The sequence below is a fragment of the Anguilla rostrata genome, chromosome 5, assembly GCF_018555375.3.
Source record: "Anguilla rostrata isolate EN2019 chromosome 5, ASM1855537v3, whole genome shotgun sequence".
Classification (NCBI taxonomy): Eukaryota; Metazoa; Chordata; class Actinopteri; order Anguilliformes; family Anguillidae; genus Anguilla; species Anguilla rostrata.
This window is the reverse complement of record NC_057937.1, coordinates 2,611,279-2,626,848: the sequence shown is the minus strand read 5'-3', so window position 1 is coordinate 2,626,848 and position 15,570 is coordinate 2,611,279. Positions and strand designations below refer to the sequence as shown.

Genomic DNA, 15,570 nt, shown 5'->3' with positions numbered 1-15,570 from the left:
ATATTTTAGAACTTTTAAGCCTCAAAAAAAAAAAGCTTGAAGTTTCATTGAATAACACGGAGCTTGATTGAGGTTTTTTTTTATTAGTTTTTTTAATGGATTGTTTTGATGTAAATGGCACATGGTTTAAAATCGTTCTTCGGTGCCTTGGAAAAAATAAAGAATATTCTATGTAGTTTTGTCAATATTTTTTGTGAGAAACGCTGCATTTATGATTGCGCCTTGCCCCTTAAGACCGGGAAAATACATTATTTGAATTATTGATTTGAAACAGTCGTATTTTCCAATTGGGATTCCACTTTCTCTGCATGGGAGAGAACAGAAAGTATGACTGAATGTTTCTTGCGTTTGTTTATTTATTTTTAATTGGGTTTAGTTTTCTGCCATCTGAACAATGGCCCATATTTATCACAGCAGGTGTAAAGCGTGTAGCAAAATCACAAAAATAAAAAAACAGTGCGATTTTGCTTTTCTTTTGCACACTAAATTGAGTAGAGTTCTGGATAATATTGAAGCTTTGTTAAATAAGGGCCTACATGGCTGAGGTCTTGAATTAAGTTGTTTCTTGCACATCTATGCAATAGCATGACCACATATTCTTTTTGTGTGTTTGTTAGGTTTGTGTGTGTGTGTGTGTGTGTGTGTGTCAAGCTTTATCAACTGCATTCATTTCATGTTGTCTTTTGTTGTCCATTTTCTTTCAGTCTGTTAATATACGTAAATATTGTCGTTGCTGATGTTTTCAACCCTGTAAACTTTAAACCATTCTCTGATTATCCAATTGAAAAATGTATTTAATTTAATAGTCATTTTCAAAAGCATTTAAAAATGATAAAAATCAAGAATGGTTTGATTATGCTGTGTTTATTTTCAATGGGCATTCTATTTCATTATATGTCAGTACTGTGAATAGTTATAATGCGCATGTAGTAAAAATTGATATAATCTGGTAATGAGGTAATGGTACTCTGTAAACTTAATGGATGTGCTTGAAGTTTTACCCAAATAATATTGTACCCAAAAATGTTTTGGTAAATGCCAAATGAAAGCTAATGATTATGGCACTGGGCACTTTTCATTGTGAAAGTTAATTTAAGTGATTTAGTGCTGTTGCCCTGTCCCAAGTTGTGTTAGTCAGTGCATTAATAATAAAAAATGAACTGATAATTAAGGTAATTCATCATCAGTACATTCAAACCGTTCATATTTCGTAAGTATGGCATTCATGAGTAGAGTAGTTAGCTAATATTTTTATGATGACTGACGTGTAATCTAATGTAGTCTCACTTTCTCACCGGGTTTTATTTTTTCCCAGAGGGAATTCTGAACAATGCCAGGGACTCAAGTGTCATGGATACTCTACCACTGAATGGTAACCATGGCAACAGCTACAGCATGGCCAGCGGGGAGTACCTGAGCGACTGCGTCCAGATCATCGACCGCGGCTACAACCCCAAGGAGACCACGCTGGAGAAGAAGATCCTGAAGGAGCTCACCTCCAACTACATCCCGTCCTACCTGAACAACCACGAGCAGCGGTCCAGCGAGCAGAACCGGAACCTGATGAACAAGCTGGTGAACAACGTCAACGTCGGCGGCGGCGGCGTCGGCGGCGGTGGTGGCGGCGGAATTGGTGGCGGTGGTGGCGGCGGCGTTGGAATTGGCGGCAGCGGCGTTGGCATCGGTGGCAGCGGCGGCGGCGCCAAGGGCGACGAGCCGGTCGTCCTCGACAACCCCACCGCCGCCTTCACCCGCGAGGAGGCCCTGGGGCTGGAGCTGATCCGGGAGGAGTCCAACGCCCCCCTGCTCCCGCCTCGGGGCCTGGCCGCAGAGAACCACCACCCGCCCCACCACTTCTCCCGCCGCAGGATCCCGCAGGAGAACAGCGAGAGCTTCTTCCCGCTGCTCACCGGCGAGCAGACGGAGGAGGCGCGGTCGCAGTCGCAGTCGCCCCAGCGGGACTCCCTCTACACCAGCATGCCCGTGCTGGCCGGCTCGCCCGACACCGAATCCGGCAGCGTCAAGGACGAGGGCGAGCCCCCCGCCGGCAAGGGCGGCGAGGCGGACGACGTGTACTACAAGAGCATGCCGAACTTGGGTTCCCGGAACCACATCCACGAGCTGCACACCTACTACCAAATGGGCAGGGGCAGCAGCGACGGGTTTATAGTTCCTCCCAACAAGGAAGAGGATTCGTCTCCCGAGGAGCCTTCTCCTGAACCGTCCCACCTGGTCACCAGCCTATAGAGGCTCGGCCGCTTCCCGCGGTTTCTAGCCCTGGTCAACCGTTTGCAGTGGTGGACTTTTGAATTTTTAATTTTTTTAATTTTTTTTTTTTGGTTCCTCCTCTATTGTATTTTCAAAATGTTTAATGCCATTGATACTCGGATTCGAAACCGAGACAGGAAATGCGACTCGTCTGACTTCTGGGTTCGAGACTTGGTGGTGGGTTTGTGCCGGGGTGGAGAGCAGTTGCTCGAACAAACTTGATGTTCCTACTTAACCCTATTGACCTTACTTGCCGTGTTTCTCCCATCCGGTTGCCACAAAACAAACAAAGTGGTCTCAAGCCTTTTCCAGAACCTTGCAAGGATGCAGCTGATATCCTCAGTTCATTGTTTTATTTGACACCCCCAGGGGAAAAGAGGGGGTGGGGGGGGGGCAGCATTCAAAGAAGGAACTGCTCTTTGTAGCTCATCTGTTAAATGCTTTTTTTTTGTGGACATCCCAAAGGAATTACAAACTTGTCTGCCAATAGTCGAGTGTGTAGAAATGAACAAAAACAAAAATGAACATAACGACAACAAAAAAAAAAAAATCAGAAACAATCAAAAACTATTTTTATTATACTTCTGTACCCATACTTGCTTTTTAAACTTTCTTCCTATCTGGTGTACTGTGGCACATTTTGCTGTGTCACTCCTGCGCGTTCAGCGACATTGTTTTGGGAAAATGGAAAAAGAGAAAAAAACGTGGAAGGAACTATCGTATATGCTGGACGGAGCATATTTTGTTTTTGCTGTAATAATTCAAACTATTAAAGGACGAAAACTAATTACAGAGAATTATAATGAATTTCTATGTAAATGTACAGATACTAGCATTGCACATAATAGTATGCTTTTTTCCGTTTCTACAAAGCCTTCGTCTCTGTAAATGTACTAATTAACAGTTTTCTTTTTGTTGTGCTGGTCTTACCGGTTTATTCTACCAGTAGGGGCCATGTTTCTGTTTGTTTGTTTGTTTTTTTTATTTTATTTTTCCCTCCTCATATTTCCTGTGAACAACCAAGAATTGAACAGACACTGTTTGACACCTGTGAACACTTGGCTCTGGGCTGGCCTTTTCGCCCTCTTGTGGTAAACTGAGGTACTGCCATTGACTGCCGAGGGAGCCAATCGCTCACTGAGTGAGCGAATCAGTCAGATAGTGAGGGACGCTAAATTGCTTCTAGGGCTGCTTCATTCAGTCGAAGCAAGAAAGCGAATCAACGAATAACACTTTAAAAGACCATTACCACCAACATTTCAAACTTAGTTTCACCATGGAAACAATAGCAGACCAATAGTTTATGCCATTTGTGATGTTCGAAAGAGCACCATGGCACCAGGTAGAACTTTTGACTGAAACCGAGGCTTTCTGAAGGAAATTTTAACGTTTGGCCAAAAACAGACCCGCACCACCCAGTAATAGACTGTAAAAACGATTTTAGTAAGCAGAACTAGTAATAGCAACAATACAATAAATGTGCATCAGCTGTAATCCAAGCCAAACACTTACTGTGGAATCCTCTCTATTAACAAATAGAGATCTTCTTGCATAGTCGTAGAGTTAATACTTGTGGGAATGAGAACATACACCATGTTGATACGCATTTGGCACTTGTAAAAAAATAAATAAAAAAAAACCGGAAGGGTTTTCCTCCTTAAATATTACATTTTAAACATAGTAAACTGGAGACGGTTGATTTAGTTTTTTCTCCCCTGGTGTAAAAATTATTTATTTATTTGTTTAAAAAAAGGTCAAAAGAAAATGTGGGGGAATTTCAATTATTGGTGATCAAGAAAACATTAGCAGCACAGATTAGATTTTTGTTTTTAATAATTATTTATTCATTTTGTATGGTTTCCAAGTTGAATGACCTCATAACTAATATTTGTTGTAAAAGTGAAACTTGTTTGCCAACAAATAAATTACTGATTAAGATTTACAACAAAATAATCACTAAGATTTTTAAAATTATTTTCATTTTTTTGAGTGTCACAAATGAACATTGGATGAATCAAGTCAAGAGGATTCAGCATATGAATGAAGGTGGATTTGCTAATCTGAGACGTCTTGTCCCAACTTGGTTTTTCTCATGGGAAAACTGTCTCTGTTTGTGTGAGTCAGAAATTAAAGCAACCAAAACAAAACACAGCCCTGCAATGATAAGAACAAAAAGGATTTTTTTTTCATAGTTTATCTAACGTCCCTGTTCCGTATCTCATGTTTTTGGGATTGTCTCTTTATCTTCTGAATAACTGACAAAATGGAAATACTTCACATATCTTCCGTCCCTTCATTTTGTAAAAGTTACCTTTTCTCGTTGGCCTGGATTCAGTCAACATTTGTCCTTGTAGAAAAGAAAATCGAGATTCCAAGTCAGAAGTTGGCTATAACTAATTAGTTGGGCTGAAAACAGTTTAAAAAAGCAGGAGATGACCTACAGTACGTCTCCCAGCTCCAGAGGCTGTCAGTTCTGGGCTTTGACAGTTAAATTCGAGAGATTTTTACCAGTCTTACCTTTTTTCATGAACATTTTCGGTGACCTTGGTGTTCAATGATAAAGTAAAAAAAATGACTATTTTTATTTTAAAAAATAAAAATTGTGTTTGTATTGAAATAACATAACACTTTAAAATGTTGAATTGCAAGTCAAAATTAAGGGTGAATGTTTATTGAGTCCAGTCCTTGTCATATGCACTCTTTCTAGCATGTCATCACATTTACCCTGGGCTACAAGATGCAACCATTATGCTGAAGTACAATGAATGCAAAATAACATTGCTAATCCAACATTGTCCATGGAGTGAAGCTGGCTTTATGTTTGACGAGGAGAACGGTTTTTGTCCATGCTGTGTAATACAGTGGTCTGCATTTCACTGCACTTTATTTCAATCATGGTTTTGTTCAGATTTTTAAAAAAAAATTTATATAGTGAATAAATATAATCAAGGGAGGCCATTTGAATAGCATGCTGTACACAGTTTCCAGATGAAACCACTTTCGTAATAAAAAAAAAATAAAATAAAGAAAAAAGAAGAAAAAAAGAAAAGAAACCAAACAATGCAATGTGTGGCACTAAGGTGAATTCCATTGAACTCATACATTTTTTGTCGTTATGACATGAAAACTGAGGTGCGTGTTGGCGGGGGATGGGGGTGGGGGGGAGGGGGGTTGAGGGGGTCAAGGACGCACACTCTGCCTTTCACTTGATTTTAAAGACAAAGAAGACTTGGTGGTAAAATGAGGTGGTTTGTTGTAATTTTTAAATATGATTTGTTAAAACTATTACAAATAATACATATGTAAATGTTTGTTTTGGTATATTTGTATCAGACAAATAAAAGTATAAAGGTGCCCTTTAACCTTGATTTCTGGGTGGAAAAATATGTCCGATGTAATGCACAGCATAACTCAACCACATTAGGGCATTTTTTTTAGCTTGCTATGCTTTTTTTGTTTATTATTACTTACATGTATCTAATTCCACTGCTGCATATTTAATGAAGCAATCTGGGTTGTTTGCCTTTCCTAAACGTAGAGTATCAATGCTCTACGTGTGAAACAAACTTGGAACCTTCCAGTAAAAATATTAATTTCTGGCTCGTAATTTACCACGCACAGGGGCTCAGCGATATCATCAAGCACGTGACCATCCGGCCTCCCGAACCGAATTTCAGTTAACCTCCAAGGCTCCCTGTCGGCGCTCTTGAGCTGAGCAATCACTCGGTGAACATCAAAGGCTCGTAATTAATTGCAAAACGTGCGGCTAACGATGAGGTCTTCGCCAGCGCTAACAAACGATAAGAGGACACCGTTACGGATAGAACGCGCGAGCGTACAAAACAACACCACGGCCGTCGACGGAGTAAAAACGATACACCGGTTACATTGCCTACTGACGGTTTCAATTGATTTCGCACATCTCGCTACATATCTTCTGACAAGCGGACAGAAATTGTAATGGAGCAGCACTTAAAAGAGGCGAAAGACAAAAGATAGCAGTTTTAAGGTGGGCGTTGGTTTCAGCGAAACGGCTCGCGGTAATCCCAAGGGGAGAGAAAGCAGGAAGAGATGCTATGATCTAACAGAGGGATTAGTCTGTGGGAATACTGCAGACAGGCATTTAACAGAAGTGCTGATCCAAAGTGACTGACACTACTTTTTCTTTTTTCTTTTTTTTAAGACAGCATCCATTTATGCAGTTAGATAGTACACTGAAACAATTTGGATTGAGCAACACCGCATTTGAAGCCCAGTTCCCCTGTCCATTATACTACACTTTACTACACTCACGCTAAAATCTCGTCAGGAAAAATAAAGCATTCGGGACGTCTAAGATTGAACGTTCACACAAGAAGGTTGTTCTCTACTGAAAAAGATTGTCTCCTGAGCCTTGCAACACCAGATGAGGAAGTTGGCATTCTGCTGTAGTGTGCCGTTGCAAATGCCTCTGGTTTTATTTGAGGCTTGCGGTGATGGCGATGAACATGGACATCACTCCCAGCCCCCGTGCATTAAAGAAGGAAGACATTTGCACAAATCCAATCTATACCAGATTCCTTATGTTTAAAACATCGTTTCCATATGTGTCGTGCGTGGAATTTTTGGAGATGGAATGTAGAAGAAGAAGCGGATTTTGTTTGGGCCACGCCGACCAGTTGAGAGAACACACACACGCATGCACCTGGGTTGTGTTAACTAATCAGCCCAGGTGCTTAAAGGTGTGCTTCTCTCCACAGTTCGGGGCCAAGACCAGAAGCGCAGGCCAAGAGAGTGAGTTTGAGTTGGCGGTTTTATTCGAAGGGGAAAGGAAATGGCCGCCAAAAAACTATGGAGCTGCCAACTGAAAAGTTAGCCAGCTGAGGCCAGCGGCAAGCTGAAAAGCTATCGCTGGGTTTTGCTTTTTTTGTCGCTTTTTTTGTTTTATTTTAGTTTGTTGCGTTAGTTTATTGTTTTTGCCCCAGAAACCTTTGAGGGGGAAGGGTGAAGGTGGGTGTGCTCTCTCTCTCTCTCTCTCTCTCTCTATCTCTCCCTCTCTCCATGTGGCAAACTACAGTGCAAGCCCAAAACTGCCGCATCTCCCTCCCAAGGGTGTCGCATGGCATCATATAAAAATACAAATGACACAGAGGGGCCGGGCTGTGTGAAAAATGGGGATGAGTGAGAGGTCATTTAAAAATGGAAAATATCAGGAAGTGAGAGAGAGGTGCATTCTGGGTAGCCGTCACTCCCCGTGAAGGGTCCGCAGTTCTCGGGCTGGGTTCTGCCTCCGCTGCCTCCACTTTGGCAGGAGCTGCAACTTCCTGCGTGTCACTCTGGCTGGTGTTTGCAGACTGAGGGGAGTTAATGAAATCTGCTGAGGAGTGACTCCTGCCAACCTCCGCTTTATTAATAACTCACTGCAGGAGGCCCGTACAGCGAGGCCTGTCAGGCTGCAAGCCTGCTTACGCTGCATAAAACAATGTTCGTGGCTAAATGCGCTGTCGTTTTTTACAGGATCTTTTTTTTTTGTTAACTTTTTTACAGGATCTGCCTTGTAAATTTTAATGGTGTCTTTTCGAATAACTTAACCCACAAAAGTTTCACATGCCAGTTCATCTGGGTTTTTTTGTTGGTTATTGTAAATAAACCCACAGTGAAACTAACCATGCTACATTGTTGGTATGCTACATGCTATTCCCCACACAGCCACCCATCTTTAACGTCAGAGATTTGTTATGTGTTAAAGTGTCAGGCATGGTCCACTATTCTATAGTTTAATTTTTGTTCATGCTAAAATTTTGTTCATCCATTAGTGAGATTGAATATCTTCCAGATATTGCAGTGAAAGCATATTTGTTTAATTTAGGGGTAAGAATGAACACATACAGTGTGTCTAGTTGGACATTTGTTCTTTTTCTTTTCTTGAAGTACCCAAACACCATCGGAAGTTACAAACCTTTATAAAACAGCCTGGTGCATCTAACTGGACTTATCTGTCAGAAGACATACCCTTCCTTCACATACAACATAGCAAATAACTGAAACAAAATCTATGGTATTCCACTGTTCACACCAAGCATAGGTTTGCTCTGTGTTAATTACAGGCCAGTATTCCTCCTTAACTTTGACATAGAAATCAATGCAAATTTGACTCTTCAGAAACAGTTTGTTGAGTCAAGTTTTGGTGTTTTCGAACTACGTCTGCAGAAAAAAAAGAAAAGAAAAGTAGCATTCAATTTTGAGGCAACATTGAGGACATGCATTAAGGGAATCCAGCACACAGTATCTGGCCAATAATATAATTTGATGTAAATTTGATCTTTTTTAATGCTTCTTTAAAAAAGAGAGAAAAATGCAAGTTTCACTGCCTGATAGTTATCTTTTCACGAAAGGTTTCACAGCCGAGACATGAAGAATGAGCATCGAGCAATCTGAAGATTGATGTGTTTTCAGTTCTGGTACGGCAGTGGCAGATGATTAAAGATAGTAGTTATATATTTGAGATGCTTGATTACTTGCTGTGCTAATTCATGCATTACATCAAATGCAGTGCCAGAGGAGTCTTTGAGGGAAGAGAAGTTCCTGAGCAGTTGGTGTAAATAACAGTCTGTGCTTATAGCTCTTTGATGTTCATTTGAGCATCACAAACTTACACAACATTTCATATAATACTGGGAAATGTCTGCATCAGCAGAAGAACAGATATTTATTTTTTGTGGAGTTATTTGCATGAGTCCTTATGTTATTATTATTATTATTATTATTATTATTATTATTATTATTATTATTATTTTCAAAATATATATTAGCTTCTGAAAATCTTTGGCTATCCTTTAGTATTTAGAAATCATTTTGTCAGTGTGCTGTAGTTAAGGAATTAGTTCAGGAGCGTCTGGCACTAGTCATTGAGGGCCGCAGTGTCAGCAGCTTCTCAGAGTGTTTCCATGATTAAGTTTAGTCGGTGATTGGCTAAAGAGTCCATCCACCTTGGCTCCAAGGCCGAAATTGGCTGCCAGCTTGGAACAGGTCTATCTGCTTTCAATATTTATGTAAATATCAGTCAAAATTATATAACTACAGGACACATCTGTGTGTGTGTGTGTGTGTGTGCCTGTTCAGGCAGGGTTACTTTGTAATATACTGTATAGCATGACTATCACGCAGTTGGAGTCGTTTTTTTCTTATGTTATACTTTCATGAAAATTCAGTTTTCTTCAGAACAGTTCATTGTGTTAAAATTATTTTAAAGGCTTTTCATTGGGGTCTCGTGGCAGAATTGCACATTTGTCTGGTTACAATGAGCGTGAGGGAAGAACAGACTTCAGTGTCTTCAGAATCCAGAGTACGTGTTTATGTCTTCTAATTCCTTTTGCTCAGTGTAGTTTCTCATCCGATGGTGTGTGCCATATTGTTGTTCTGACACTTTTATTGAAACACCTGTGTCTGTTGTCGCATCTGTGTCAATGAGGAAGGGAAAAAACAATTAGCATTCTGAAGTGTGAACTTTCTGCAGTTATATCTGTCATTGGGGATTAGGTTAGAATATCATTACTGTGAGCATTACTACATGTATTGTGTTAAAAAAAAAAAACCCCCACATGGTTTATCTCTCACCAGTTCATTTTGCCTGAAACTGTTTTTCCAAGTGTCTGTACAGAAAGTACATATCTAACCCGCATTTTTATTTAAAATGTAGGTACGCAGTGTTTGATGTTGTGCAGTGACTTCATATAAAACATAAAACTGGATGAAGATTGGAAAAAGAAATCTTGAATCTCGATTTCTGCTGTGAAGTGCGGATGGTAGCGTCAGAATATGATGTAAACAGCATGAATCCATGGATCCATCCTACCTCGTGTCAACGGTACAGGCTGGTGGTTGTGCAATGTAATGGTGCAGTGAATGTTTTCTTGGCACACGTTAGGCCCCTTAATACCAATTGAGCATCAATTGAATGCCAAAGCACACCTAAGCATTGTCGCTGACCATGTGCATCCCTTTATGGCCACAATCTACACGTTTTCAAATGGATGCTTCCAGTAGGATAATGCGCCATGTCACAAAGCACACATCATCTCTCGCTGGTTCCACGAACATGACAGTGACTTCATTTTAGTCCAATGGACTGCACAGTCCGCAAATGTGAATCCAATACAGCACCTTTGGGTTGGGGTGGTACAGGAGGTTTGGAGCATTAATGTACAGCCAAAAAGATGCTATTGAATTGGCATGGGCTAAAATCGTGACAGAATGTTTCCAGGTAAATTCATGCCATGAAGAATTCAAGCTGTCCTGGAGGCAAATGGGATCATACATGGTACTGTATGAAGAACACATTTCAATAGTGATAAGTTCTGTTCTTAGTTTGCCAACATTATTTTCATTAAGTATATGAACTTATCCCTGACCTAGATAAAGACAAAACGGGGAGATAACATCATCTAATCAAAAGAGAGCCAATAAAACGAATTCAGAGGCAGTCATTTTGTATTATTAATTTACAGAGGCACCTGGACAATTTTCTTTATAATGATGGAATCAACATATTTTAGATTGACTCATGAGATTGTGTCATAGCAGCGCTGGTGGTTTGGACAGAATGTCCTGCTGGCATCTGAAAGCCTTGACACAAATTCATTATTTTCCGTCCCCGCATATAGTCACGTCATATATTTTAAAGGCACAGAATTATCTTTCCCTGTGATGATATTCTGTCAGAGACGGGGCATTCATCTCTGGGGGTCTGACAGCATTGGACATCATATTTAATGAGCTCAGAAGCAGGCTTAATAATTCTCTTTTTTCCCGCTTCCTAGACTGTCAAATCTGTGTAAGATATGTGATATCGCTGGAGACTAAGAAGAAAACCCCGATGCCATAGCGGTCCCTCCCGCTTGCCTCGCTGCAAGCTCAGTGCTACACGTTTTCGTGTCCTTACTGTCAAAATCGAGTCTCTTGCCCATGCATTAGAAAAGGACCCGACGCGAGAGGCACTTTCATCTTCACGAATTTACTTTTCACTGCATATTCTTCTTGAATGTTTTGAAAGAAGAACATTGCCTCCACAAAACACCTGCTGCCGTACATACTGGACCATTACAGTTGCCATATTTATTCCAGTTCCAGTAAAGATTCCAGTGAGTAGTCACTTAAACAAAAAAAACAAAAAATCGGTCTGTGGCTGAGGCTGTCACAAGGAATTGCCTTGGATTGGATCCCTCGAATTCATCTTGCGTGGGGTTTCTCTTTGAAGTGGCCTGAGCAAATGTTTTACTTGGAAATGTTACTGGACAGATATTGAGCTGCACAGTGCACCATTATCTAATGCTAGCGCACAGAAAAATCGTACATCAAATTTTGTACATCCGAAAGTTTTGGCTCTCAGGAAACAGGAATCAATAGAACAAATGAGTTCCCAGATGACTCAATCTATTTAAGGAAGTGTATTAGTGAAAAAAAATTGTATAGAGTTCAAATGAATGAGCTATAGGACTGTTGGCTTATCTTACAGTCCAGTCAGTCAGAAGAAGATATCACTGTGCGTCATGTGTTTCAGCTCTTAATAGTCTTCCAGCTATGAGAACAACAATTTCCTCCAATCCCAGGGCACCAGTTTCTAAAATAACATTTACATTGAATGATAACTGAGAAGGGAAACTCCCAGCACCTGCAATGGGAGTCGAATCAGTGCAACCCAACTTATTACAATAACTTATTACAGCAACACAACACAATTTGCAAACGCCACAATTTACAAAATCAGTCATTAGCAACTAACACAGATCATCTGCCGCCTCGGCTTGTTCAAGGATGCTTGATTGCTCTCGTGAAATTCAGTCATTCGTGCTGATGGATTCAAGAAGATGGGTATCTTTCGGATGCATAGCAAATCAGATGGGTGATTAATGAATATTATATACCACTACTAAACGACTAAAAATAAGCCTGTAGATACTGCTGGTTTAACACTTAATGTGCAGCAGGTTCTGCAGAACATTGACAAGTTTAAATAAACCGTTCCCTTTTTTCCCTTCAAAAACATGGATTCGAGTATTCACCAAAATGAATGGGAAAAATGTTACACAAAAGTGAGTGGTGAATGGCGCTGTGTTAGAATAATAATTCATCATTAACACACAAAGAGCTCATAGTCACATTTGAGTTTCATGCCTAGAATAATTTGACTACCCTGTCTGCAGCAGTCTAGTGTTTTGCACAGTTGAGGGCAACTGTTGAGTATAATGAAGTCCGTCCATCCATCCATTATCTATACCCGCATATCCTGAGAAGGGTTGCAGGGGTGCTGGAGCCTATCCCAGTGTGCATTGGGAGAGAGGCAAGCATACACCCTGGACAGGCCACCAATCTATTGCAGGACATTATATATTTATTTATTGGTTTTTAAATGTATCTATTTATTTCTGTGGTTGTTTATTTGTGCACCTGGAAAACTGGTATATGGGCAGTTGCTCAATATTCGACCGTGTAGTGATTTATTTTTTTTTTCCCCTTCTTAATACCTCCGCTGTCACAGCTTAAGGTGAATTTAAACATGTTGTATGTGGTGGGACGTTAATCATGTATCCGACTCTGGATGACACAAAATGAATCTGACACTCTTTCACTGTTAATAGCATTACTACTTCCTCTGATTTATTAGCTACGTGGAACGCTGCCCTCAGATGTATAAAGAGGACTGTAATTCTTACACGGATCACCCAGCGTGGACGTGAATGAAAGCTGACGGTCCGCTCTTTAACCTCACATTCATCGCTTCATTTTAAAAATCCAACGTGCTTGTGCAGGAGTGCAAAGCCAAAACAACAAAAATAAAAAATGATATTGTCACTGTGACAATATAAGTATGTATGCGTGTGTGTGTGTGTGTGTGTGTGTAACTATATATATCATGGTAGAGCAGCATTGAATTGATTAGTGATTTATGTATTTAGATATCAATGCTTCACTTTTATCGCATATCGACCGACTTTAAATTCACATCTAGATACTAAATGCCCCCAAGGGGCCTTTCTCTTCTCCTCCCCCTAAAGGATTAAAGATTGAAGATTAAATTTGAAGACATTTTTGGTGGATGAAGCAGCAAAAACAGGTTGAAGAGAATTTTCGTCGCAGTTTTGATGGATCTTAGAAACCTCCGCGGATGATCAGGCTGGTGAAATGTGTGACATAACGATTTGTCCATGGATGTCTTTGCATCATTGTGCAAGCATGTCCCAAAAAGACGTCGGTGTTTGAATTTGTACTTATTTTCTCTGGAAGCCGAGGCCCAGTTTCGTAGTGAGATCTGTGATTTGGTTCCTAAGGGTAATGCACTTAAGCAATTGTTACATCTTGAAACCTAAATAAATAAAAGCTGTCGTGAAATAACGACAAATAAGAAGGAACGACTAGCGTAAGGCAAGTACGTTTTATAGCGGAGGGTAAATCGTGATTTGCGATTCAAGAGAATGATTTTTTTTACCCCTCCAATTTTGTGTACATAAAGGGTTCCATTGTCATAAGCTTATTATTGGGAGCCTTTAATTATAAATATATTGTATAAAACACATAATTTCCTTTACCAGAGCAGTGAAACTTTGGTGAAAAGAGGGAATACGCAAGGCCACAAGGTAATTGTTTAATTTAAGGCACGTGGCTGTCTCTCGGCTAGCTTCGAGATGTTCTCTAGAAGGGGCCTGTACATTCCTGTTAGCTAGCACAGAGAAGGCCAGAGAACTACTTGGCTTGTGTCACCGCTAATGGCTTTTTGTGCCGCGGTTCCTGAACTTTTCCACAGTATCGGAAAGAAAAATAAACCTCCTTCTTTCAGATTTTCTTGTCATTCTCAGGGGTCACCTTCTGTCTTGTTTGTTCGTTTAAAATGGCTAGTGTTCCAAAAGCAAAAAAAAAAAAAGGGAGGCGATGATAGCAAGGCTCTCCATTATAATTCAATACATTCTAATAATCAGGAGACGAAGCAACTCCGCCGTCGTTTTGTGTCACCTCTGATGACCTGTTGGAACGGTGGATGCGATTAGAAGCATTTACAACATCAATGATCATCAAGCGATGGCATTAACAGCGATTAGCGCAAGCCAGCGCAGACGGGACAGATGTAATCGCAGGAATGCAGATGCTGGAGAGATTACCAACTGCCAAGAGGAGAGAGACGGACGATTTAAATGGAGGATCATGGCTGGCTTAAACGTAAAATGTCATCCCGCGTCTCTCAGACGGAAAGCATGCACCTTCAGGTACATGTGCTCCATATTTTTTTTTTCCAAAAGTGCTGCGGAATTGCCAGACCGTGGAAAAAAAACCAGCGCCCTGCACATACCATTCTTTGAGAATTTAAATGACCTCCTTTTTAAGACAAAAGCCATTCTACATACTGTTTCGCTTATCAACGTGTGGTGTGATGATTCAAAAAGTGGCAGTTTTCTGGCTGACTGAGCTTGCTGAAAAGTGCACATTTTCCTCTTTATTAACCAGCGACCTTTCTCCATTTGAAAATGAAAATAACTAACAGCCGGCAGACGCAGACCTGTGAGGTAACTGTCCTTCCCGTCCCTCAAAGGAGTTTCGGCCCTGCATGAAGCATCATAAAGAGTGGGTGCTAAACTACTGAACGTACACATCTTTTATAAGACACAGTTTCTGCGCAAGAACAGAGACGTCCCACATCGGCGTTTCACGCCGACAGACTCATTATCTGTCTCTAGCAGGTAAACGGAGCATGAAGAGAGCCACGCGTGTGAACATGAGAGATATCGCGGAAGCCAGGCCTGGAGGTTCCTCCGTCTCCTCCAACCGTCCCGCAAGCAGCGTGTTCACTCGGAGAGAATCCCCCTACGAAATAAAAACAAAATCATTCCGAGCGGGACAGCGCTTCCGGGATGTGGCTTCAGCGGGGACCTGGCGAGAGATGTAGGCTTCAGAGTTCTGGCAGAGAACTGTGTTTTTGTGTGTGTGTGTGTGTGTGTGTGTGCGTGTGTGTGTGTGTGTGCGTGTGTGTGTGTGTGTGTGCATGTGTGCGTGTGTGTGTGATCAACAATTGGACGATGCACTCCGTGACTCCGTGTCCCAGAATGCTTCTGGAGAACACGCCTCGTCTTCTCCCATGCCTCGCCATGCTGGCGTTGTCAGCTTTGTGGGTATAAAACAATATCTAATATTTCAAAAGATCTCATTGTTTTCATAAATCTTTTTATTTTTCACAAGACACCAGAACTGCGCTACAAACACATTCCGGTCAGGCGGTTTACGGTGCCAGCCTCCAGTTGAGGTTTGGACGGCACCGAGCCGGGAGACCGGACTGTC

The 15,570-nt window shown here is 41.1% G+C and overlaps 1 protein-coding gene across 7 annotated transcripts in view; it reads left to right on the top strand.

The window, feature by feature from the left end:
• adgrl3.1 (adhesion G protein-coupled receptor L3.1) overlaps nucleotides 1–5,317 on the top strand; it is a 220,295-nt gene extending 214,978 nt beyond the window's left edge. For 5 of the 7 annotated variants that reach the window (XM_064334582.1, XM_064334585.1, XM_064334584.1 and 2 more), the window contains one exon: nucleotides 1,316–5,317. In XM_064334582.1, coding sequence (XP_064190652.1) covers nucleotides 1,316–2,247 — 932 coding nt within the window. In that variant the 3' untranslated portion in view covers nucleotides 2,248–5,317. The remainder of the gene's footprint in view (nucleotides 1–1,315) is intronic. The other 2 variants (XM_064334587.1, XM_064334586.1) reach the window with 1 other exon arrangement.
• The last annotated feature ends 10,253 nt before the right edge of the window (nucleotides 5,318–15,570 follow it).